Below are 24,001 nucleotides of genomic sequence, written 5' to 3' on the forward strand. Positions count from 1 at the left end.
AAGGCTGGATTATCACCACTTTTGAGAGTGAAAAATGTCGATAATGCCCAGCAGCCTGGTCTTTTGTTCGGAGTACGGTCTTCTGTTACAAGGCCCTGTTTCCTTTGTCCGAGTTCGGAGACCCCGGCCACGCACATAAAGCATAAGTCTCCGATTCCGGAGTCCAAGGCAGGAAGTGGTTAACCACTTGCCTCAGGGGTTCCCAGTACTGGGTACCTTGGGTTTGATGCATAGCCGGGGTGCCCGAAATCGGACAACGGAGCTTGGCCTTGTAACAGAAGACCATGCTCAGAACAAAAAATCAATCAGCTGGGAATTACCATCATTTTTCAGCTGGCATTAGCAGAGGTAATCTGTCATTGTTTTGAAACAGCATACCACTGTTTGCGGCATTCAAGGTATATTCAAAACCCTCTACCTTAGAGAGGATGGGCGTGCTGTCTGCCGTGGCGTAGACGCTCTGCCTCATCAGGGCCAGGTGCAGGCTGGTGTCTCCGTCCTCGTCCTCGGCGTTGACGTGGGCGCCTTTGGAGACCAGCAGCTCCAGGACTGCTGTGTGGCCCTGGCCCACGGTCAGCAGCAGCGGCGTCTGCTTGCGATTGTTCTGGATGTCAATGTCAGCCTGACCCTGGATCAAAGAAACCAAAATCACCCCCAAATTTCACTTCATTATTTCGCACACGTATGCCACTGCACAAATCTTACATACCTCATGCGGACCAAAGAGGTCCTCATTATATGCAGGTTGTGTGAACCTTCTGTGGACTAAGCTGGGTCCACACAAGTTTACCGCTTTCTGGAAAACTGTTGTAGAGGTACTTTGGGAATGGGAACAACTATCGCAAAATGAACAGGCACAGTTAAGGAAATCATCATAAAAAATCCAGCTCAAATAGTGCAAACAGTTGAAGAGAAATGAGCATCTTCACTGATCTATTAACCCCTTCATCCGGGGAGCCGGCCACGGCCACGGCCACGGCCACAGCCATGGCTTTGTGTGAGGATTAGTGCATACCACACATACAGTCTATTCACCATGCAGCTGCTGGTTCAATGGGGCCTGCTGCTCGACAAAGCCCTCCATTCAGGGCATACCACAGCCCTGCAGTCACGGTCAAAAGAATCATGGCGTGAAAGGGTTAAACAACATGAAAACAAAGTAATGCCAACACAAGGCAAGTAACAACGTGCGAGTTTGTTTACCACATATGATGCAGAGCATAAAGATGTTTTATGGACACATCTACACACACCGGCGTACATTGCAATCTAGTGTGGACATTCCTTTGTTTTCATACAGTTAAAGGCAACTCGATGAAAACATTAATTTTTCTCGAAGTGGGAACATGATTTTCGGCTGGATTTTTGTAAAATATTTCCTTGACTGTTCCTCTTCCTTTTATGAGGGATAACCCTAACCCCCAAACGCCTCCAAACTTCTTTTTCAGAGAAGAGGAAACATCCTGTGGACATGTAAAAGACCACAGAATGTCTTCCTAGGATATCTCTTGTTCACCAGTCCACATTAACCACTTCCTGCCGGGTGGATTTTTCTTGAGAGGCATTTTAACTGCCGGTTTTGGCTAGCCACAAGCTCATTGCAATCTACACTGACCCTTGTGATGAGGACCTCGGCAACATCCCGGTGTCCGTTCAAGGCCGCCAGATGGAGGGCCGAGAACCCATCGCCCTTCTTCAAGTTGACCAGCTGTCGGGCCTTGACGACCAGCTTCTCCGTGGCGCTGTGGAGAGGTACAAAGTTCCTTCAGCATTATTCGGCAGTGGGGGAACCCAGGTGGTATCTATTAGCTCAGTGATTTGAACTTTATGTGGACTCCCCAGTGTTGCAGAAATGCTGGATGAGCAAATTGTGAGTAACTTGGGGGGCTAATAGTTTGCATACAAATCAGTGCCACTGCAAGGTCTATGGGAAAAATGCTTACGCAAGTAGACATGTTGAACAAGACTTCTGTCTTAATGAACTCTGGCTTCTGTCTTTCATTGATTCAAACCCTTTAAGTTTCTGCTTTTTTAATCATGATCATCATCAATACAGTCAGTGCACATATGAGAGAGTCCAACTTGAGGTACTACTGGTTTTGGTGTGGTGAACTATTAGTAAGCCGCTAATGAAATTGAAACACGTCTTCACCCTTTCAGAACCCCCATATAAAGATCTTTACAGCACATCTCCTTAGACAGGTTTGAACCTGACAAGGACCTATAGCTGGGCCTTAGCCACTTGCTGCCAGATGCTTTTAACCACTTCCTGCCGGGGCATTTATCAATGTTGATGATGCTGGGGTGGGATATTTATCATTTTTGTCTGTTTTCAAAATTCTTTAAAAATTCCTATCTTCATTTACTGGACACTTACAAACACGTGAAGGCATGTCTGGTGTCCACTCTAACCCGACTGACAAAATCTATTGACGCCTGCAGCCTTGTAAAAAGAGCCAGATTTGTGGTGTTACGTAATATTCTTTTGTACATGAACCTGGCTCAGTGCACTGCTGACCTCTTTTCAATAGGGGCCAGATTAGCAGGCAGCGGTGCTGCGTGGCTCATCGCTGCGGTGGTGGAGCGCTTTTGTCCCCGGTGGTAATCCGCTCGCTCTAAATGCCCCAAATCGTGGTATACTGTTTCAAAACAAGGCTGGATTGTCTCCACTTTTGAGAGTGAAAAATGTCGGTAATGCCCAGCAGCCTGGTCTTTTGTTCCGAGTACGGTCTTTTGTTACAAGGCCCTATTCCCTTCATCCGAGTTCGGAGACCCCGGCCACGCATATAAAGCATACATGTCCGGATCCGGAGTCCCCGGCAGGAAGTGGTTAAAAATGCAGTGCACACATACGGGAGATTTTCAAGATTTTCCGTTTTCAAAATTCTTCAAAAATTCATCATTTCATTTAATGGACGTTCACACCCACACAAATGACTGTTGGTCAAATTGGTGTCTACTCTAAGCTGTCAGGCAACCTTCATTGACTCCTGAATATTTCAGCCAGGCCTGCCGCCCTGTAAAGAGAGCCCAGAATTGTGAGGTGTTGCATAATTTCCTTTGCCCCCAGTGAAAACCTGTGGTGTCTTTTCAAATGCAGCTGGATTAGCATGCAGCGGTGCTATGTCGCTCATCAATGGGGCCCTGGAGTACTTTTGTCTGCAGTGCTAATCCACGGGCCCGCTATGCCCAAAACAGTGGTATACCATTTAAAAACAGTGACGGATTACCTTCAAAAATGCAAGCTGAAAAATGATAGCAATTCCCAGCAGCAGGTCCTTTGTTCCGAGCATGGTCTTTGGTTACACGGACCAGCTCTTTTGTCCAATTTTGGACAGCCCGGCTCTGCGTATAAACCCATGGTGCTCGAAACGGGGTTCCCCAGCAGCAAGTGGTTAACATGGTCACGGACAATTAAATTAAGGCCGTGTCCAAATCATCAAGCAGGGGCTTCACATAATAGTCTACGGTTGTGCCTGTAGCCGCTTCCCATAGAGGTAAGTGTAATTTCAAGCCGCAGCCAATGTTCATTCAGACATGGCTTACTAATAAGTTTTGTGGTATCAAACAGGGTTGGAGGGTGAAAGCGTTCTACACAATTGAACTCCTGCCCTGGGTGCCTACACCCAGGGCAGGCTGAGAACAACTGGTGCAGGACACGCGAGCTGCGATACTCACTACTGGTTTCCCTTCAGGGCGGCGTGGTGTATGACGTTGAACCCCCGCTGGTTTTTCAGCGTGAAGTCGGCTCCGTCCACCTCCGTCAGCATGTCGATGATGTCCTTGCAGTTCTTGGCGATGGCGTCGTGCAGAGCCGTGTCGCCGTACGAATCCTGCCGGATGTAGAGAAAAGAAATCAACAGTCATCCCGTGGTTTCCTTAGATATATGTTCATTCTTTAAAAAAGCCATTTATATTCAATATTTTTTTTAAAATGTGGATTGTATATTAAACGGTAACATTTTATGATTGTAATCTTTTATGACACAAAAACTGTGAATCGAATTGAATTGAACTGATTTCAAAAAAACTGAATACCACATTTCAGATGTATTCTTTATGAAATCATCATTTTTTTTACACCTAACCTGGCCACGCCTACTTTTCAGGACCTACGAGTGGATCCAGCATTTACAAAGGGGGTGCACGGCATAAGGGGTTTCAGTGATAACTTCTGTCTTAAAATTGATTAAATAACCTCCCAAGACTAAAACAGACAGAGGGGACGAAAAGGTGTTTCCTTAAAAAAACAAACCTGCAAAATAAGGGAGGTGAGTGCTCGCACCAATTTCATAGAGCTGCTTAAGTACAAATCTGCTTGAACGCGAAAAAACCTTGCTTAAAAAACAAAGGTTGCCAGCTTAAACTCTATGTGATTGTCATGCTAACCAAAAGACAGCTAAATACCATTCCAAAACAATATACATCACATGTAGTTTTGGCTGGTCACCTAATTCATGAAGGGTTTCTTGCGCTTAAGCAAATTTTGTGCCTAAGCAGCTTTATGAAATTGGCCCCTGGGTGCACCATCCTCCCCCTAGATTCGCTACTGGATCGAGCTGACTTGGCAAGGTGATGACTGGTTCAACAGCAAATACGCTGAGAAATAAATCAACATTTTTGGACACTTCAAGTTGTACTCGTGACTATTTGCGTCTAGTGTTTTCCAAGAAACAGTGTTTTCAGGCCAGAATGCCATTGGATGCTTGTCAACCCCCGGTAGACAAACAGCCATGGCCTAATCTGCCTTTTTGTGGAAATGCGGAGACGACAGACGGCGGTTTGTTGGTTGCCCGGGTGACCCCGTCCTCACCTGCAGGTTGATGTTGCACTTGTGGCGGAGCAGCACGCGCACGCAGGCCGTGAAGCTCTTGTTGACGGCCACGTGAAGGCTGCTGCACTGGCCGTTGTTGACCGCGTCAATCTTGGCCTTCTTGTTGAGCAGGTACTGGACCACGTCCGGCTGGTTGCTGGGGAGAAAAAAAGGAGAGATCGATAACGCTCCAGCGAATGGCTTCAAACGGTGGTCAGGTTAACCTTGGTGCGATTGGATGAGATCTCATAGGTTTGTGCCTGTAAACTACGGCTGGCATCAACACAAAAGTAAAGAGTTACCCTCATTTTGAAAACTGCATGTATCATAATTCTAAACAATAAATACCACTACTTTATGCTGCGTGAAAATTGAAAAGCAGTGGGACAGATGCACATTTTGATGTCGACAGACTGATCCAGTTAGCCCCGCTTACTACGCACGAGAGCAATTGCCACATATTTCTCTCTGATGCCCAGCTGCAGGTTCCAGCTGCACGCCTCATACTGGCACGCGTGCACGCCGGAATTTTGGGCGTGCACGCTGGACACAAGTCACGGCTGCGAGTGGCCGAAAGACCGTGACGCTGGGGCTTGATGGGTTGGTCTGTAGGAGAAAGATTGTCTGGAAAAGGCGAACGGCCGACTGGATGTGCAGAGTTGCAGTAGATTCAAACATTCAAGATCTGTTTTGTCCCCATATCCAATAGCATTCTTCAAGTAAGTGGTCTGGCTTTCAGGAGAGAAAAACGCCAAGACGTACCCAAAGACGGCATAATGCAACGCTGTGTCGCCGTCCTGGTCTTGTATCTCCAGACTGGCTTTGCTTAGGAGCAGCACCTTGATGACCTCCAGGTGGCCTTGATGGCTGGCCACCTGCAGGGCTGTCTTGCCAGAATTCTTGCTGTCCACCTGCGGATGAGACACCAACATGCAGTAGGCATTAATTACAATTGCACTGTATTGGTCTTGAATTCAGCAACCTTTCTTGCTAAAAGCCTGCTTATACTCTGCGATCAAATAGGAAATAACAGTGCGATTCCAAAACAACCAGCTCTTACGGCATGAAAACAAAGAAGCTGCACGATCTCTCTTTTCTCTCACTCACCCAGTCAGAGTGCTTGCTGAGGATTTCTGCCACGGCCAGCTTGTTCCCTTGAGCTGCCTCACTGACTAACTTGGCTGGGGCGTCGCTGTTGGATGGATGAGATATGATCTGATCCAACGCAAGGTGAAGAATACCTACAATTTGCACAAAGATGAAAAAGAAATGAACATCGTGACATAACACACGTGTGTAAATACAGTTTTGTTTAGTTGGCCTGCCATAGGCAGTTTTGTACGATTGTGTCTTTGAACCAGCCAGCCGACACCGGCAAGCTCGGTAGTCGAGTGGTTAAGACATTTGCACTAGTAAGCAGGAGGTCGTGGGTTCGAGTCCCACCTGAGCAAGCTTGTGGTTTTTTTCACAAGCCTTTGGGGGCATACACTGAGTATACAGTGTTAAAAATACACGTTGGGCGGGGCAAAAATCCAAAATTAACCCACAAAGGCACTTATGGTGCACTTACATGAATGCCAGGTTGAAAAAAAATCAGGCATGAGACATACGAGATCCTAGGAGGGGACAAATCTTTGAAATCTCAGTGACCATTGCAAATCCCTGTTGGATTGCATTGAAACTCCAGATAATACCGACAATGAATACCTTTACGAGCATTCCCAGTTTCGGCTAGATCAGGCATTGGACAGTCAACTCTTTGGAGGAGAGGGTTCTGCCTACTCCCCCTCGAAGGTTCGAAAAAGCCCAGCTGTTTTAGGGTTTAACAACAAATACCTGACTGCTCTTCGTCTCTTTCCGACACTAGCGTGTTGTTGAGGTCCGGTGCGCCCGGCTCCACCGGCGAGACACATGATGGGTTGAAGGTCCAGGTGTGGTCACCGATGGAAACCCGTAGGTCACCGTCTGGGTAGACCTTGATGACCTTGCCCGTCTTGCCAAGAGTCTGGGGGAGGAAAAGAGCATGAATGCATTGCCATCCAGTCTGCTGTTACTGAGCAAGGTACTAAACCTCAACAGCTTCTCTGACTGGACAGAAACCAGGAGTGCTCACCACAGAGGCGGAATGCGACTACATTATGGCCAAAAAGTAGTCGAAAAGAGCAAGGTTTTGACGAAGCCAAAGTTGACAGCAAGGCAAATTGGAGGACCAAATGACAAGCTCTTCATCGAAACTATGTTGTGCTTTTGAGGGGCCTGTTTAATTTGCCATGTGAACTGACATGTGATGTACCTGTGATGTGCTGCAATGTTTTTCAAAATAGATTTGCGATTAGACTGTGATTGACGAGGTCAAAACTCTGCGACACATCTAAGGGTCCATTTTCACAGCAAGCGATGACGGATACTCTGACTGACTGAAAAGAACACAAGGGTGTCCTAGGGGACCGTCTACGCTGACGGCGAACAAACCACGGGACAAACTGCTGCCTTTAAAAACCTGAGCAATTTGTCAGAGATATCACACCGAGACAGCGCCTTCAGGCCAATCAACAGTCTTGCTAGGTACTGGTGTGATGTCGCATACTGACTGGCATGACAGGATGATTCCTCGTCTTGCCTTCCGGTCTTTCCTCCGTGGTGCTACTGTTACCGTGGGGATTTTGTAATTAGCCGTTCGCACCTTTTGCGTAAACGGAAACCCATTTGTGTCTCTGCTTACAGCTAACGTTTGAGTAAAAGTGGACCTTATCATGCTTTTATGTGTGTTCTGCCCGCAGCAGTTCTTATAGGCCTCTTACGTCTTTCATGTTGTCGCTCCATTCCCCGTGTCCAACCTGCAGTTTCTTCACCATGGAGATGTTTGTGCTGACCCTTACCCTGTCGCCCGAGGCATAGGCATCCACCTGAGCATGTGAAAAAACCAACTTATATCAACATGCAGAAAAGAATGATTTAGAATTCACTTTACTGGCCGACCTTGGAAGTGTCCTGGGTTGGGGTACGGAGGTCATCATGCGAAGAACAGGTTAATATAGGGCTGCATCCGAATCTATTGTCTAGATCTATGTCTCGGTCTTTACTCCACTGGAAATACAAGGAGAGGTCCTCACGATAGACCGTGCTAGAGCTCTGCAAGTGTGTTTCCGACATGGCCTAAACACCGTCGTGACTGGTGCTTATATCCCAAGTCTTGATTTTGTCTTGGGCTTCAAGCTTCGTTTTCACGGATTTGGTCTCCTTGAGTTGATTACCTCAAGCTTAGTGCAGCTCAATTTCTTCCTATAGAAACAGTGCGTTCAATTCCTTCCCTCACATTGACATGTTCCTGTGATGTCGTCATGGGTTTACATGTAAGTGAGTACACCATCTCAGGTTATTGAAAGTACCCCAAATGGGTCAAGAGGTCACTTAGAGATTGAACTTTGCAACACCAATTCAAACTGTCGAGAGTGACGGACATCTACACACACTGCATACGTATGCTTTATTTCACACAACTTCATTGAGCCAATTTGCCTCCACATGAAAACGATTTACAATGGCATTGACTTTCCTTTACATCCTTCAACTAAATCAGCCAGGTTTCACAGAAACCACAGTTCAGGAAATGAAACGATTGGTTAACTGAAGAACTGTCACAGCCCTACTGTTGCCACAGGGTTTGCCTGGGATTAACAAATACACCTGTTTTTTGGCACATTTTTGCTTTACCTTATTCAGCGACCCTGGATGGAATGTCCACCTGATGCTGTTGGGCGGATACTGGACCCTGATGTCGCCCCTCTCCGTCACCCGGTGAACCACGCCCACCTTGCCAATGCACTGAAAAGAACAGCAGAGGGGGAATATTGGAAGAAGAGTGCGGCCTGAGTCATTTTGGAGCAAGTCAGCCGGACTTGCCCACCCACTTTGAGCGTGATGCAGGATGCACAAGCTGTTCAGAAGGACTTCGCGGGTCACTTGTGAGCTTCCTTCAGAACGAGCAGTTGCACATGTAGTATTGCTGTAGCTTGTACTCAGATGCATGTACATGTACTTTTCTGTACTCGCACTCACTCATGAAAATGAGTAGTTTGGACAGTTGTACTCACACTCCTGGTGAAGTATTTGAACTTGGTACATTCATGCAGATAAGCTCACACTAATTCTCATTTAAATGTACTTGACTACAGCACTGAATGGTGGTCAAGTGCCTTGCTCAAGAACACTTTTTGGGGTTAAAAATGGGACATTTTAACAGTAACCCGACCCTCCCCAAGCCTCCAGATTCATCCTTGCACAATGGGTGGTTTTCGTAAAAACCCACGCTGAGTCTGAAGAATACATTGAGTCCAGGTCTTGAGCCCAATCTTGTATTGCCAATGCTCAACCGGATATAAACATGGGCATGGATTATACTGTAAATTACCAGCACTGGTCCATAAACATTAATTCTCACTGCATCTGTGATGACGATTTTGAAGAATTGTGGCATGGCGAAGGAGATTTGTTTCTAAACACAACCCACTCCTACCAACCACAGTCAAACAGGGCAAACAGCACTGTTGGACAATCAGTAATCTCACAAAAGCAAAAAGCCAGCCAGGCGCACATCCAGCGTATGAACAAGACTCTAAGGAGGAAAGCCTGGAAAGGTGCCTGGGCTAATCTGAATTTGCTATACATGTACATGAAACAGTGGCCTAAAGTGTGACCTATCAAAAAAATGATACACAGTCTCCTTGAAACACTGAACTCCTCTAAACACTGCCCAATGCATAGGGGAGTGAGGATTTTTCTAGGTTACAATGACTTGTACAAAACTCCTTTCATACCCCTGAATGGAGTTTGGAGGTTGAGGCCCTATCTCATTTTCGCATGGAGGTGCATAATGCCAAAGTAGATGGAAATGTTTGTCGAAACGAAGTCGCATCCTTGCGAAAGGACCTAGGGAGTTTGGGTGGAAGGGCGAGTGGGTGGGTCTACCTCGGCCATTTTGGGGTTCCAGCCTCCGTGGCCCTCCTGCATGGCTTTCAGGACATCTTCCTCCAGGATGACCTTGACCTTATCGCCGACACTGAAGATCAAGGATGCCTTCCCATCTTGCATTGGGACTGTCTGCAGGTCTTCACCTACAAATGGCAACAAGTAAAACAACAACACACTAATGCATGGTAACAAAGCTTCAGGAGGAAAAAATAACATAATCACATTGCAAGGGTACCAGGTATTTGTTTTTCATCTTATGCTCCATTTCGAGTCTGGAAAAAAGTGTGTCAGCACTTTCACTTTCCGCCTCGTTGTGAACAAGAAATACTGGATTGTTTTCAGCGGGAGAAATGGGGGAACTGAAAGTGCATGCTGTCATTTTCAGCAGCACTGACACCAAACAACCATCACTTTCCACTGAGAAAAGGGCATTTTGAAGTTTCACTTTGAAGAAAAACTTTGAAGGAAGTGAAACCCTGAATTGTGCCGTACCTGACATTTTTGATGATTTGAAACCGATTCAGTTCCAGTACTGTTCAGGAACTTTTGTACATGTGGCTTTACATTTGTGAATGTGAAAAGCACACTCAGCTACTTCTGAATGTTTGAACTGAGCATTTGTTGGCCACTAACATGAATGACGCCCAGGTGCGATTGCACATCTGCTCCCCTCAAAATGAGGAGTAAGTGGGCAGATTCTCAATAAAAAAAATTCGTGAAGTGCAACTAAAACCGAATTTTTATTTAAGATCAGGCAGTTCCTCATTTTGATAGAGCAAGCTGCATTTTGCGTCATACTGAAAGCAGGAACTTACTTAGGAAATTTGATTAGGGAAGGGTCAGGGATTTCTCTAGGATTGCATCAGCAGGTTTGTACATGTAAGTTGGTTAGAATAAATACAGGTCAGTCACTATTAAATTCAAAAGACTGACTACCGGTATAAATCTTTTTTATCAGGAAAGAAATTTGTTCCATGGAACAAATTTCTTTCCTGAAAAAAAGGATGCACTTTTTTGGAGGGAAGGGTAGACATGGTGGAAGTAGTCATGTGTCATGAGAGATGACGGTCTGTCTGCCTCTTCCACTCTTACGAGGGGGGTTTCCAAAATCGGTATAACAGAAAATATATCCCTGTTGATAATCCAAACCTCACATTTTAACAATTTCTACAATCATTATTTTAGCTTTTGTTCCATCCAAAAGGTGTAAACAAGCACGGTATTGAAGGTGATAATCAGACAAAGATTTCTGCTTTTGCTTCACAACCCTGTAACAAATCCTACAGGCAGAAGTGTACTGAGTGCACTCACTGGAATATAGCCTCTTCAATGACACCCCTATAACCAAAGCACAAAAATGATCTACTTTGTGGAAAAAGCTTTTTTTTTTCAACCTTTCAATTTTTATTTTGTAGTGGTTGGACGGAGAACTGATGTTCGTTACAGGTCAGGTTGGTTTTGCCACCATTTCAGTCGGGCTGGGTCATGTTCGGTTTTGCACTTCCAATTTTTCGGGTCGATTAGGTTATTAGCCATCTCAACCAAAACAGCCCCAACATTCACATGGTTCAACCTACACGTACTGGCGAGTCATAATGCCCAGGTTGCCCCAGATGTGAAAATCTTTTTCCACTCATACTCCAATCGTAAGTATAAATGAGATCTCTGTACCGGTATTGCCGAAGTTGAGTTCTTGCAATGACTTTTTCAGGCGAATTCATGCAAAACAAATAGGTTCAGGCACAAAAACCAGACAGAATTATTGCATGGTTTGGCACAGCCAGATATTTTTTCAAATATTGAGTCTGTTTGGTTTTGGGTTGGCTTGGTTTTACCTTCGTATTTGTTGGGCTTGGTTTGATTTGTGGAGCTAATATCATTTTGGAGTTGGATTTGATTTACAAACGTACATAGACATCTTTACTGATTTGGGCCGCATTGGCCCTTTCAGCCCCTCCCAATGTACATGTAAAAGATTCACCAAGGCCATTTGTAAAGTACAAATTGGGTCTGCTTGACTGGGATGCAAGCAGGTCCATGTCCATCAAGGAAATGAGACACATCTAAATGCTGGTGGCCTCCTTCTCTTGGCATCCCTTCTGCCACTCCCAACCCTTTTCTTCTTGACAAAAGTAAGCCATGGTGGGCAAAGGAGTAAATCGTCGTGAGCCCGGAAGAAGGTCGTAAGCGCTTACGACCTTTTGCTGGGAAGAAGAATATGCACACCCTGTGTTGATTTTGTAGTAAAGTTTATCCGTTTTTACTAAACAAAGAGAGTGTGTTTCTTACGTCCTTTTACCGGGAACTTTTTTTCTACTCAGATCATGCATCCGCGCAAAAGGGCGTAAGCGCGCTTACGATGTTTTGCTGGGCACACGACGAAATGTGACTCATTACATCTGGGGTTGAAAATCATCCGTGACTGATCATTTGTGGCTGATTTTGCCATCTTTATGACTGTAAATGTTACCCCGGTCAAATTGAACAATGAACTATTTCAACTACGTGTACATATAAATAAACCAAGAAGACAGTCAAATCTGCAGCTGTTATAAATTTTTGAAGGACAATAAGCACAAATATTGTCCTCTTTACAAATGTGAATTGTCACTTCTCTTTGCCAAGCATTCATGCATTTGGGAGAGGGAGTTTTTAGATAGATAGATAGATAGATGTTTTATTGTCATTTCCTTCCAGAGTATAAAAAGAAAAGAATGAAATTTGCCTTCCCGGTTTTATAAAAGTCATGTACACAAAAATTACAATACAAAGTCAACAATATACATTGCACAATCTTAAAACACGAGCTGCACAACATCAAACAAATATGTTACATTTAAAAGCACTAAAATATACATACAATTCTAATTTAAATTGCAAAAACCTGTCCAGTAAGGAGATGAAGTGTGAATAAAACACATTACAGCTGATCAAAATATGCAGTTCAATAAAATTACCATCTCACTTCTCACAAGTTTTCAACTTTTAAATGTCATCTCTCACCTAAACATTATTTTTTGATTATGAAATAGGGGATATTTCAAATATTTCAAATGTGACTTTAAGGTTTTGTTGGAAACCCCCCTAGAAATTAAAGTAAGATCTGGAGGGCTAAACTGAAACACATGCCACGCACATGTACAACACTGGTAATTTCCTTGTGACATGCCTAATGTATATATGCACCTGTGTTTGTTCACATCATTTTCATGTTTTCCAATTAGTCATAACTGTTTCAAGCATATGTAACTACTACTGGTTTGGATTCACGCCAAGTCTCTTCCTGTCGAAGATTAAGGATTTTTTTTAGTTATTTTTTTTCAAACTGCTTTTTCCTTCATTCAAAATTCTGACAAAGGTAGGTCTGTGCTTGGTAGCTGGGCACCTGATCGCTGATGTCATTATGCAGTTCTGCGTTTTTGGGTCGGGCAGCCATTCAAATCAAAACTAACCCCCCCCCACTGAAAAAAAAACCTACGTAAAAAAGAGAAAAAAGGAAATCTGTTGAGGTGTTTGTTTTGCTTTCATATTTGAGCTCATTTAAGGTGCACTTGAAAAATAATCCAAACATTAAAAGAACATCTCTGTCGTAGCCGGGAGGCACCCTACTAGTGGCAAACAGTGCTGGGATTGCGCATAGTATTGTTCACTCACATAACGTGAAATCCAATAAAGCTGTCACTTTTATAGGTGAGCTATTGTAATTTGGTATGACAGTTTCCAACAATGCAAAATAAAAATCCCTCACTTCTTTGTTTGTATTCTGACATCCTCGTAACATCGGGAGATAAAAATTCCTTTCTATAACAATCCCGTTAACAGTCAGGTGATAAAAATCTGTTCTGTGACAAAAAAACAGCCAGTGGCAGCTTTCACATTGCAGAGAGTACAATGTATGTGATTTGCCACTGGTACCCCCTTCAGTGTGAAAGTGTAGTATATATCACCGGTTGCCATCAACCAGCAATGCCACATGGTCACCCACGAATATGATTGACAGGCATAGTACAGCTGGTGTTGCCATTTTTATTGCTGCAAGAGACGTTGTACTCATGAATTGTCTCACAGACCGGGTGGGGAGGGGTTAAATATTATACAGTGCATTGGTTTGACTTATTACGTCCTTGAAAGATTTCTCTAGTCATCCACATTGATCAGAACGCATGTTTACATGTAGGAAACACACATCCACTGTCCGTCTGCTATACATGTATGCCCAGTGCTAGTGGGCGGGTCTGGAATCTGCACAGAAAATCTGCATAAATCTTATATTCAGATTTCAGAAAACCTTAAATTCCAGTGATCATTATGCAATTAATGTAGACAAACTGTACCCAAACTTTGTGAATGTTGACAAAATATTACTAAAAATGACGCAAACCAGTTGTTTGCCACGAGGTTACAAAAGTTACTTAGATTCAGTTTTATTCATCTTGGACATCCTTGAGTAAAGGCACACAGTGGGAACATTTATGATTCCTGTGCAAAGATAAAGAGTCCCCAATCTGAGCCACACTGGTCGACATCTCTTGCTGCGTGTCTGGGGTTCACGGCTTAATCACGTCCCCTCCTACACCTAAGGAATCTCTGTCGCCCCTTCTCTCTCACTGATTGCACTAAAGAATACACTTTTCGATCCGAGCCACACTGGTTGACATCACTCGCTGCGTGTCTGGGGTTCACGGCTTAAACATGTCCGCCCCTACACCTAAGGAATCTCTGCCTTCCCTTCTCTCTTACTGATTGCACTACAGGCTATACTTTCTTCTTCAATTGCTGAAGGGACGGTGACTCCATTCAAATGGATTCCACTCCAACTGCACTGGCATGTTGGTGTTGCAGCAAGATCAAGTGCTGATGTTTGTTTTTGGAGGAAGAAAAATACTGTGACAAATGTGGCGTTACCGACAGGGGTGTGGTTACTTATTTATGCTTTAATTTTAACCCCTCAACCCTGGGATTCTTTTGACCGCGACTGCTGGGCTGCGGTATACCCAGTATGCAAAGCTCTGTCCACCAGCAGGCCCACATTGAAACCGCAGCTGCACGATGAATAGAATGTATGTGTGGTATGCACTAATCCTCACACAAAGCCGTGGCTGTCGACGGTTGACGGTTCCCGGTGCGAAGGTGTTAAGGATAAGCTGGGTACCCTATCTTTACAGAAATGGGTACCTAACCTTGTTCTGAAAGTACCTGTAAATGCAGAGGCCTACAACCTGATCAAATCCTGGGGGAATACCATCAAGTATCTCCCGAACAGGATAAATATAATCACCTAAAAGGCATTCCTCAACAAGTATAGATGTACATGTCCATTGTACATGCGCACACATGTACATGTAAGAAGCTCAACAACTGCTGGAAAACAACACAAACCCCAATCGGGATATTCTTTGAAAAACAAAATTTGGCACAAGAACTCACCCAACTTGGGAAGGTGCTCCTTGTAATAATATCCCCCGATGGCATCCTGGGTGTACTTCAAGTCCACTTTGCCTTTGTGGCCGACCCGGTAGACGTTCGTCGCACTGCCCGACCACGAGACACTGGCCACGCTGCGGCCGGACTCCACGTCCCATCCCCGGATGTCTGTGATCTTGCCCACTTTGCCCTCTCCACCTGTGACAGGAGGACACATTAATGTTATTCTCTGTTCAGTACATGAGACAAACAGTCATACTACACTTCGGGACCAAGGTTGGCGTACCTCTTCTCTCCTTGCCTTTCACCTCTGTGGCCCAGGTTCGATGCCCACCTCAGTCCGCATGAGGATCAGGTTTTTCAGTCCCTACCTGATTCCGTGGGTTTTACCCAGAATATTCCTCTGGGGTTTTCCTCCCACCTCTACAACTGTACCTGCTTCTCGTTGTCTCCTCTCTACAGGTTTCTTCAGCAATAGGTGGAAAGGCTTATGGTAGCAACATGTGAAGGAACATATCTCTTATGTATGGTTCTGAAAAGAACCGAGAGTATACTCAACGTTTCGGACTGCATGCTCAGTCCGTCGTCAGGAGACGCATGGTGCTACCGCAAGCCTTTCCACCTATTGCTGTCTTTCACCATGAACAGCCTGAAATTCCAGGTTTCTTCAGGCTTGCGAGCTACAGTGCCTTGGAGGTTTATGAGGAATCTTTGGAGTCATTAACGGAAATGAATAACAATAGTAACATCACGAACTTCATGGAAAGGCTAAAATAGGAAGTCTACATGTATCTTAAAGGGTTTCACAAGGCCATTACAAAACTGTCCAGTCATGAAGTCCCTGAACCTCCTCAGGGTATCAGTTGAACCAAACTTTCTTTTAACTTGTACTTGTATATTCACCAGGAAAACCATCAAAATCCCAGCCTGAGGCGGCTCTAAGATCCTTCACCAATCAAGATGTTTTGGAGAAGATTTTATAGGGCTGAGGATAGCACAACCACAATTACTTTGCATGGGGTTTGCGGCTCATAAAAGTTTTATTGTAAACAACTGTGCCATTGGTTTCTTGTACGGCTGAGGATTTTGGAGGAGCAAGGAAAGGTTCCTGGCAAACATGCCAAGGGGGGTTTAGGGAGAAACTGCCAAATCAAACCACACAAAGTAGTGTCCTCATGGTCCTGTATTTGTGTTTGAGTATATTTTTGTACTCATTCTCAAGAAAAAGGTACTCATACAATGATGTTCAGGAAAAAAAACAAACATACTCATACTCAGGGAGAAGTAACTGTACTCAGGGAGAAGTAACTGTACTCGTATTCATACCCATGCAGGAATACTCACGCATGTACTAGTGCTCATGTCAATATACTTGGCTACCATGCTGATGCAGAGACTCCACGTATGTGCATTTGGCACTTAACAAAGTTTAGAGTTTGAGTTTTCATGTACATGTAGTTAGCTCACTTATGGCTTGATAAGATAGGTACAGCTTAATAATTAAATTTAATTGTACCAATTAAATTCTTTCAACCCTTAGGTCCACATGTATTTTGATACATTTATGAATGTGAATATAAAAAACAAATAGAATTAACGCCAAAATGAAAGAAACATAAACAAGACAAATGTAATGATAATAACCTGAGCTGGGTAAGCTACAAAACAAACCACCTAGCTAATGAACAGTCTTACCGTCCTGGTTGCCCCAGTCCCAGTCTGGTCCCCTCACAACCTTCGCCCCTGGAAAGAGCCCTCTAAGAGACAGCCTGGTGGCAGACTGGCGCTTGCTGACTTTTACCCTGTCCATGAGAAATAATGCCAACAAGGACATGAATGGCACGAACGAAACACTTTATATCGCATGGAAACTCTTATAATCAGTTTTTTTTCCTGGATTTGATTCAGACCTCAAGGGCAGAAAAAAAACAAGAGCATGCAGACAGATTCGGTTAAATTTCAAAATAATTCACTTATAGATTACTGTTTTGCTGGTAAAATTCTTAGGCAAAACATGACTGGAATAGTTTGCGATACCCACTACAACACTTGACTTGGACTGGCCAGCCAAACCCGGCAAGCTTGGTGGTTGAGTGTTTAAGACATCTGCACAAGGCAGGAGGTCGTGGGTTGGAGTCTCATGCGAGTGCGCTTGTGAACTTTTATGTGAGCTCTCTGACAACACTGAGCACACAGTCTTATGAAACAATGTCGGTACAAGGACAAACCCGTGATCAAAAATTAACACTTCTGTGATGCACGTCCATCTTTGGAGATATTCTCCCAAACAAATTGGCTGCTCCAGGGAAGATTAAAGCCGTTTGTAAGTTTGAAATCCTGGTCTACAACAGACGACTTTCATTATTAGTTGAAAAGAGTTTGTATTTTACGGCATGACCGTGACGTTAATATTGAGGGGCTGCGACGAAGTGCAGGATCTTTCCTTCAACCGTGTGTGAGGTTGTACTGCATGTTTTCACATCTGTCAAGTTTTGGGAGTCTGGGAGACACATTGCTGAGACTCCCAAGTTATGAACAAGACTCGGTTGGATTCGCGCATATCATAAACAGCATGATCAGGAAGCAGAAGTCACACATGTAGGCTGGCTGTAAAAATCTACAAAATGGTACATGACCTCTTATATCCTCATACAATACCAGGGCTTGTAGGGTTGTGCCGAATCCGAATATTCGATCAATTATTGTATATTTGTATATTATTTTTCAAATTTGAATATTCAAAAGCAAAATTACACTGTGGAGGCTTGTTTCAAATGAAAAGTGTCAGAAATCTTACAATGATTAAAAAATAAATTATTCATTAAACAATTTAAAAGGGCAAGAAGTATTGTTCGTCTCTTAAAACTTGGTAAATCATGGCTGGAGATACTCCTTGATGTGAGAAGCTATTATAGTGATCATAATGTACGATTGTGTGTGTTATTGCAACTGATTTTGCATATGGTTTGTTCCTCAACAATCTGCCTGTTGGTATGACCGAATATTCGGGTATTCGATCAAATTGAAGATCGAATATTCGAATGGTGAGTTATTTGAATTGACTCAGCCCTAGGGGCTTGAAACAGTACTTGCCTGGTGTACAAATTCTAGTGTAAATTACTCCAGGCTACTCAAACTTTCTTCCCTGGTTACCTGGTAGGCTGGTAAAAGAAAAATCACTACCCTACCGGTACCTGTAAAAGTTTAGATCAACAAACATGTGATGCTTTAGGTATTGAATATAGGACACAAATAACACCGGCATGATGACATGTCCGCAATACACACGAGAGCACACACATTAGACTGGTGGGTTATAGTAGATAATGCCCAATGTGCTCACGGCAAGATATGTGTACACAACTGTCTTTCACATCGCTATCAACCTTTCTAACCTTAACAGGCTGTGCGCAGCTGTATTGTGTGTTTTGCTGAGTCACTCCTTAAAGGTTGTGTCTAACAGAGTCCATGCACAGCAGTGCCTTATGTGAGCTGCAAGTAAGTTTTTATAGGGCCGTGCGCCAAGCCGAAGTGTACCGACTGGTAACAATCTAAATGGGCTGTTAAAATGGGAAAAAAGTTTGCTGAAGACCAGAGCACCCGTACACATCTTACCCGATTGAGTTCTGGGTGACAAATCGCAGGAAGGAGTGGGTCAGGTCGTGCTTGTCGCTCATGTAACAGACCGTGCACAGGTCGTAGTCGTGGCAGTCGATGCACTTCCAGCGCATTCCCTTGATACCGGGACGCTTGCAGATATCGCAGATGATGTTGGGGTGTTTCACACCTGAAAATGCACGACACGTGTCACCGGTCAGAACGTGCCAAGCTCTGAGTGGAATGATCAGCGAGGACAGCATCTGTCTCATGTATGTTAGTGCCCAGCAATAAACCCGCAGTGCTTCCAATCTAACTGGCCTTTTTCGTCTGTTGGCCATCCTGGATCCAAAGCGAGGTGATCGCTTTACACATTTTTCTCAACAGGGTATTAATGTGTGGGAATGAAGACGATGCAACAGGGGCACATTATAGATCACCATCCATGTGCTGGGATTGGTAGTTTCAACAGATAGAGTCATACCACCTTTATCATCCAAATAAAAACTAGTTAAAAAAGAGAGGCTACAGGGTACTGAAGCATGACGTCAATTTAACCAAATAATCAGGAAGTGTAGTGCCAATGAATGGAGTAGCGGTACTGTCACGCTTGTTGGTTCAAGCACTGGTTCTCATGCTAATGTCTTTTACACACAGATTATTGTGCCTGTGATGTACATGTATTCACTTTGGTAGGCTATACATGTACATATTTTTGCACCTGTCGCAGACGAAAAAACAGTCAGGTTCCTTCCAATTTCAGAATGTTCAAGAAAAGAAGTGCACCACGGGAACCACAATACAAACTTTTAACACAAATACAAAACGGTTGTTTGTTAGTTGACTTGGTAGTACCGCAAAATACAGGAGCTGTGAGTATGGCAGAGTTTCAAGTTCTGAGCTTGGTAAATGGCTTCCATGAGCTAGCATTAGGTACATGTACAGAAGAACTAACTTCCTCCTTAAAGAAAAAACTTGTCCGCAAAAAGCTTCATCGCCATCACTTCCTCATAGCAGACCAGGCATAAAGTTACATTCCTTTCTTCCTTTTGTTCTAAATGCAGAATATTTACGGTACGTACCTACGACGGCATTATCGTACAGCGCCAAGTCGAAAGCTCCCTGGTACCCGGTCCGGTAGTTGGTTCTGGTCCCGCTGTCCCACTGCACGACTACCGTCTTATCTGGGGAGCTGGTACTACCAGGCTTGCCGATCTCCACAACCGTGCCCACGTGTCCCTCCCCGTCGTCCTGATTGGACCATTTCCAGTCGGGTCCCCGGACCACGCGCAGGCCGGGCTCCATGGACCGAAATTTCTGCTAATTACCGCGTCCTGTTTTAAAGTTGCCAGCCTGTAAAATGGAAGAAATTCACAGTGAATGGACAAAGCATTTAGACAGATTTCAGGAGATTATTTGAGATGATACATACACTGTACTGCACACACTCTCAAAAGCTGAAGGAGGGACGAACACAGTTTTTTGAAGGGGCACTGGAACCAAATGAACTGTGACTTCATAATTTCAAAAAAGGAGGGGGGGCGGCACTGGGAGAAGGGGGCAGGAACTTCATCTGGTTCCCCACAGTTAAACCACTGACATGAAGCAATGATTCTTTTTGGTGACACAGACAATCACAGTGGCCATAAGACTAGAAATGTTAGTGCCCAAGTCCAACTTGTCTTGTACAAGTACCCTGTACTGTACGTACAAGTACATGTCACTTCAGTAAAGGTTGATTGACTAATCCATTCCGCTGAGCCCCAAGCCATGGTGTTTCTGACCGATCGCGGTGGTGATTTATGTCCGACCTGGTTACACTTACATGGACTCATACACGTACATGTGTACATGTACATACAATTGGAACATGCAATACTTGGGGAGAAGCACGTGGTCAGCTGCCCAGCGGGTCGTTCGCGATCCGTTTTTCCACTAACGTGAGAATGACGTGCACATCAACAGCTCCCCTTTGGTGGGAACTCACCACGTGCATGGCTGCATGCACACAGGCTTATATGCAATTTGGCTTGGGCTGCACTGGGCACATATCACCAGTACATACGAGGATCTACACAAGCATATTGAGAATGAATGACTCAATATGCACACCAGGTGGCCAGGACGTGACAGGTGAAATGATTCCCACAAATCCCTTCTTTTCCAACGAGGGAGGTAATTCCAGTTGGGGCAGATTAATAAATAATGTTATAACAATTCAACATGCATGTTAACAAATGTACTGTACACATGTAAGTCCACTGGTTTCTAAATGTTTTACTGTTTTGTTAACTCCTCAGAGTACTTTTGAAATCATCTGAAAATCAAACGCTACATCGACGCAAAATGCCGAGACAAAATCTACAAGTTAACACTCTTTGTGTAAAAAAAAATAATAAACCAAAAAACATCCCTCCAAGTACGGCCATGCAAATGTACATGTAGAGAAGCGCTGAGTGGGTTTATGGAGTATGCTGAACAACGCAGGGCAAAACCATTTTCATGAGGGGAATGATTTTAAAAAAAGATTACAATCATAATGACCAAAATGGAATGGTGGCACCTTCGTCCTGTCAACCCAACACAGCTAAAAACCTCTTCACATATATCTGCTAGAAAACCATGCAGGCCTAGGTACATGTACACTGAAGTACTACGTCAATCAATCAACGTCTTTTTAAAAAAAAATTCCAAGCAGGGGACAGACGGTGTTGACTGAGTAATACCTATGCTGTTTTTTACGAGCGTCCATAACAGACAATAAATTGGACTGTTTGGAACAGCTGATGTTAAAGTTACTTAGAATCATATGATGCCACAGATGAAGACCTGAAGGCATTCTTGCAGCATGATGGTACAGCCAATAGCAAACATGTATTCACCTGTGCCCTGAATCTGCCAGATACTGTGTTGATATCAATGTTACAGTGCTTGCTATTAATTTTTGTTCCAGAACACCCTAGATATTGTAAATTGTGTGTATAATGAATTGTTGTAATCTGTTCAAATTCCTGGTCAAAAAGAAATCCCATGTTTGATTCTTGGTAACATCTGGGCACTGAATTGTTTCAGTATGAACACCGTATGCCAGACAGGTAATCATGTACATGTAGAAAATTTAGTTTGAAATGCTAACTACACAAATACAAGTACATGTCCAGCACATGTACATGTACAAAACTGTACATTCAATATGCTTACAAACAGGCAACGAAAGCCAAATATCCATGTCAGCCATGTGACATGGCTGACATGACAGGCAACGAAAGCCAAATATCCATGTCAGCCATGTGACATGGCTGACATGACAGGCAACGAAAGCCAAATATCCATGTCAGCCATGTGACATGGCTCTTGGGGTAACAATGAAAATGAGAAAAAAAATTAGTGTTATTCCATGGAGCACTTTCAACATGGTTTCCCCTCTGTGGATAACCAGACAATTGCCTCAGGTCTGACTCGTATAAGGCTCAATACAGAATGTGTACCTACCCATATGCACCATTAATGCAAAGCCCAATTAATTAGACAGCATTACATGTAAGTGTAATGAGAATCAATCAGACAGTATTGTAATATAGCGGGGCACCACTGTTTCACCGAACAAGAGAGCATCCCAGGCAAATGACAGAATGGTTAATGTAATTCAAAGGGCCTTCAAAGGACTCGGATGTTTTTTTCAGACCGGAATCTTGGATGTGCTCTTGTGATTCTCATTCACTTCGGCTCTTCTACTTTTTTAAAGGGTTTTACAAACTGCTATATACATTGATTATTCATGCTAATTTAAATCAACATGGGTTCACGCTAATGTGATTTTTTTTATTATTTCCACGTTCATAAACATAGCACAGGCATACATGTATGCTAATGGCGGCTTAAGTTGGCATGTGGGTAACACTCTTCATGTCAGATTACACCTCAAAATGTACACGTATGTTTGCCTTGACCATTGCTTGAGAGGGGCCACAGTTTCATTAGTGTTTAGTTGTAGCGTTCATCACTCATGTTCTGATAGCTGAGGTAATTCGCCTTGACTAAAAGCACTCCCTCGTTGTTTGAAAAGAACTGCCTTGGTCGGGAGTGTTCAATTGTTGGTAGCGATGCGACTGTCACAGTGACGCATGCATTTCCATGAACCAGCCAAGTTCAGTTCTGACCAAAGGAGTCTTTGTTGCTAAGAAAACAGTGCCCTCTCTTGGTCCTGCTCGAGGCCCATTAGTACCTGGAGCATCATTCTTTTGCTGCAGCATCAACAGCCAGCCACACATGCAGCTTTACCATATGGGCAAAACTATGGCTGCAAGGTAGGAGGCGGCGCAGAACCTATTTATTCTCCACTCCTTGCAGAAACAAGAGTGGGCATGGTTTTAGGTGGCAATGACCTCCCTCTGATGGGAACTCATAGCGTGCATGGGAAGGATGTGCATTTTGGCGCTGGTTACGCTGAGCATGCGCAACTGATTTCTCTTGGAATGTACAGTCTTCCCATGATGTGTACCAGTGGAAAAACTTCCCATTGGCCTGGCTCTTCTTTGCCAATGAGGGTGTGCTTTCAGACAGAGCAGAGTAGAAACTGTACATCCTGTATAAAATGAAAGTCATAAACCACCACGATTTATCCCTAGGAAGAATTCCATCACCAATATTCCCCGCTTCAGCCATCAGAGAGTGATAAAATGTCCTAACAAGTCAATTTTAGAGGGGAAAATTTTGAGGCCTTTATTTGGAAGACATGTCAATACTTTAAGATGAGTCTAACAGGATTTGTGCACAGGAGGTCAAGTAAGGTGCAGATACCAACTCTTTTCACATGCTTATCTATTTTACCTTGGTGGAAGAAAAATATTTTCCACACACCCACTGACAATATCCAATGGAATGGTTAATGAAGTTAACAACTGGCTTATAAATTTGATAATACTGATCATGGTTGAAGGGTTGGAAACTCAGGTTTGTCTGATCCCGACATCACTGTGGGAGAAATCTTTGATGGTGGCATCTTTGAAAGATATTAACATCGTATCCATCAGTGACGGCAAGAGGTCAGGAACAGAGGAATCACATACATGTAACATAACCTGGTTGGCAAGTATTTGTTGGTCATTTCATTATTACGCCAAGTGACTGGATACCATTTTTTTCTGTTTGATGATTTGAAAAGCACTTGGTGAAAGCAGAGGCTACCTTTCAGAG

At 43.9% G+C, this 24,001-nt stretch overlaps 1 protein-coding gene across 5 annotated transcripts in view; it reads right to left on the reverse strand.

Annotated features, from left to right (window-relative positions):
* The window catches only part of mib2 (mindbomb E3 ubiquitin protein ligase 2), a 39,289-nt gene that overhangs the window by 13,615 nt on the left and 1,673 nt on the right, over positions 1-24,001 (reverse strand). For 4 of the 5 annotated variants that reach the window (XM_087147216.1, XM_022248460.2, XM_022248458.2 and 1 more), the window contains exons 2-15: positions 19,888-20,158; positions 18,824-18,995; positions 16,904-17,010; positions 15,212-15,406; positions 9,782-9,927; positions 8,528-8,638; positions 7,615-7,719; positions 6,650-6,818; positions 5,921-6,054; positions 5,576-5,724; positions 4,814-4,970; positions 3,679-3,833; positions 1,616-1,742; positions 419-628 (exon numbers count right to left, since the gene is read on the reverse strand). In XM_087147216.1, coding sequence (XP_087003342.1) covers positions 419-628; positions 1,616-1,742; positions 3,679-3,833; positions 4,814-4,970; positions 5,576-5,724; positions 5,921-6,054; positions 6,650-6,818; positions 7,615-7,719; positions 8,528-8,638; positions 9,782-9,927; positions 15,212-15,406; positions 16,904-17,010; positions 18,824-18,995; positions 19,888-20,110 — 2,160 coding nt within the window. In that variant the 5' untranslated portion in view covers positions 20,111-20,158. Of the gene's footprint in view, positions 1-418; positions 629-1,615; positions 1,743-3,678; positions 3,834-4,813; positions 4,971-5,575; positions 5,725-5,920; positions 6,055-6,649; positions 6,819-7,614; positions 7,720-8,527; positions 8,639-9,781; positions 9,928-15,211; positions 15,407-16,903; positions 17,019-18,823; positions 18,996-19,887; positions 20,159-24,001 lie in introns of those variants that run through there. The other variant, XM_087147217.1, reaches the window with a different exon arrangement.

The sequence above is a fragment of the Acanthaster planci genome, linkage group LG16 (genome assembly GCF_054643075.1).
Source record: "Acanthaster planci isolate LZ-2023a linkage group LG16, COTS_SCS, whole genome shotgun sequence".
NCBI classification, from domain to species: domain Eukaryota; kingdom Metazoa; phylum Echinodermata; class Asteroidea; order Valvatida; family Acanthasteridae; genus Acanthaster; species Acanthaster planci.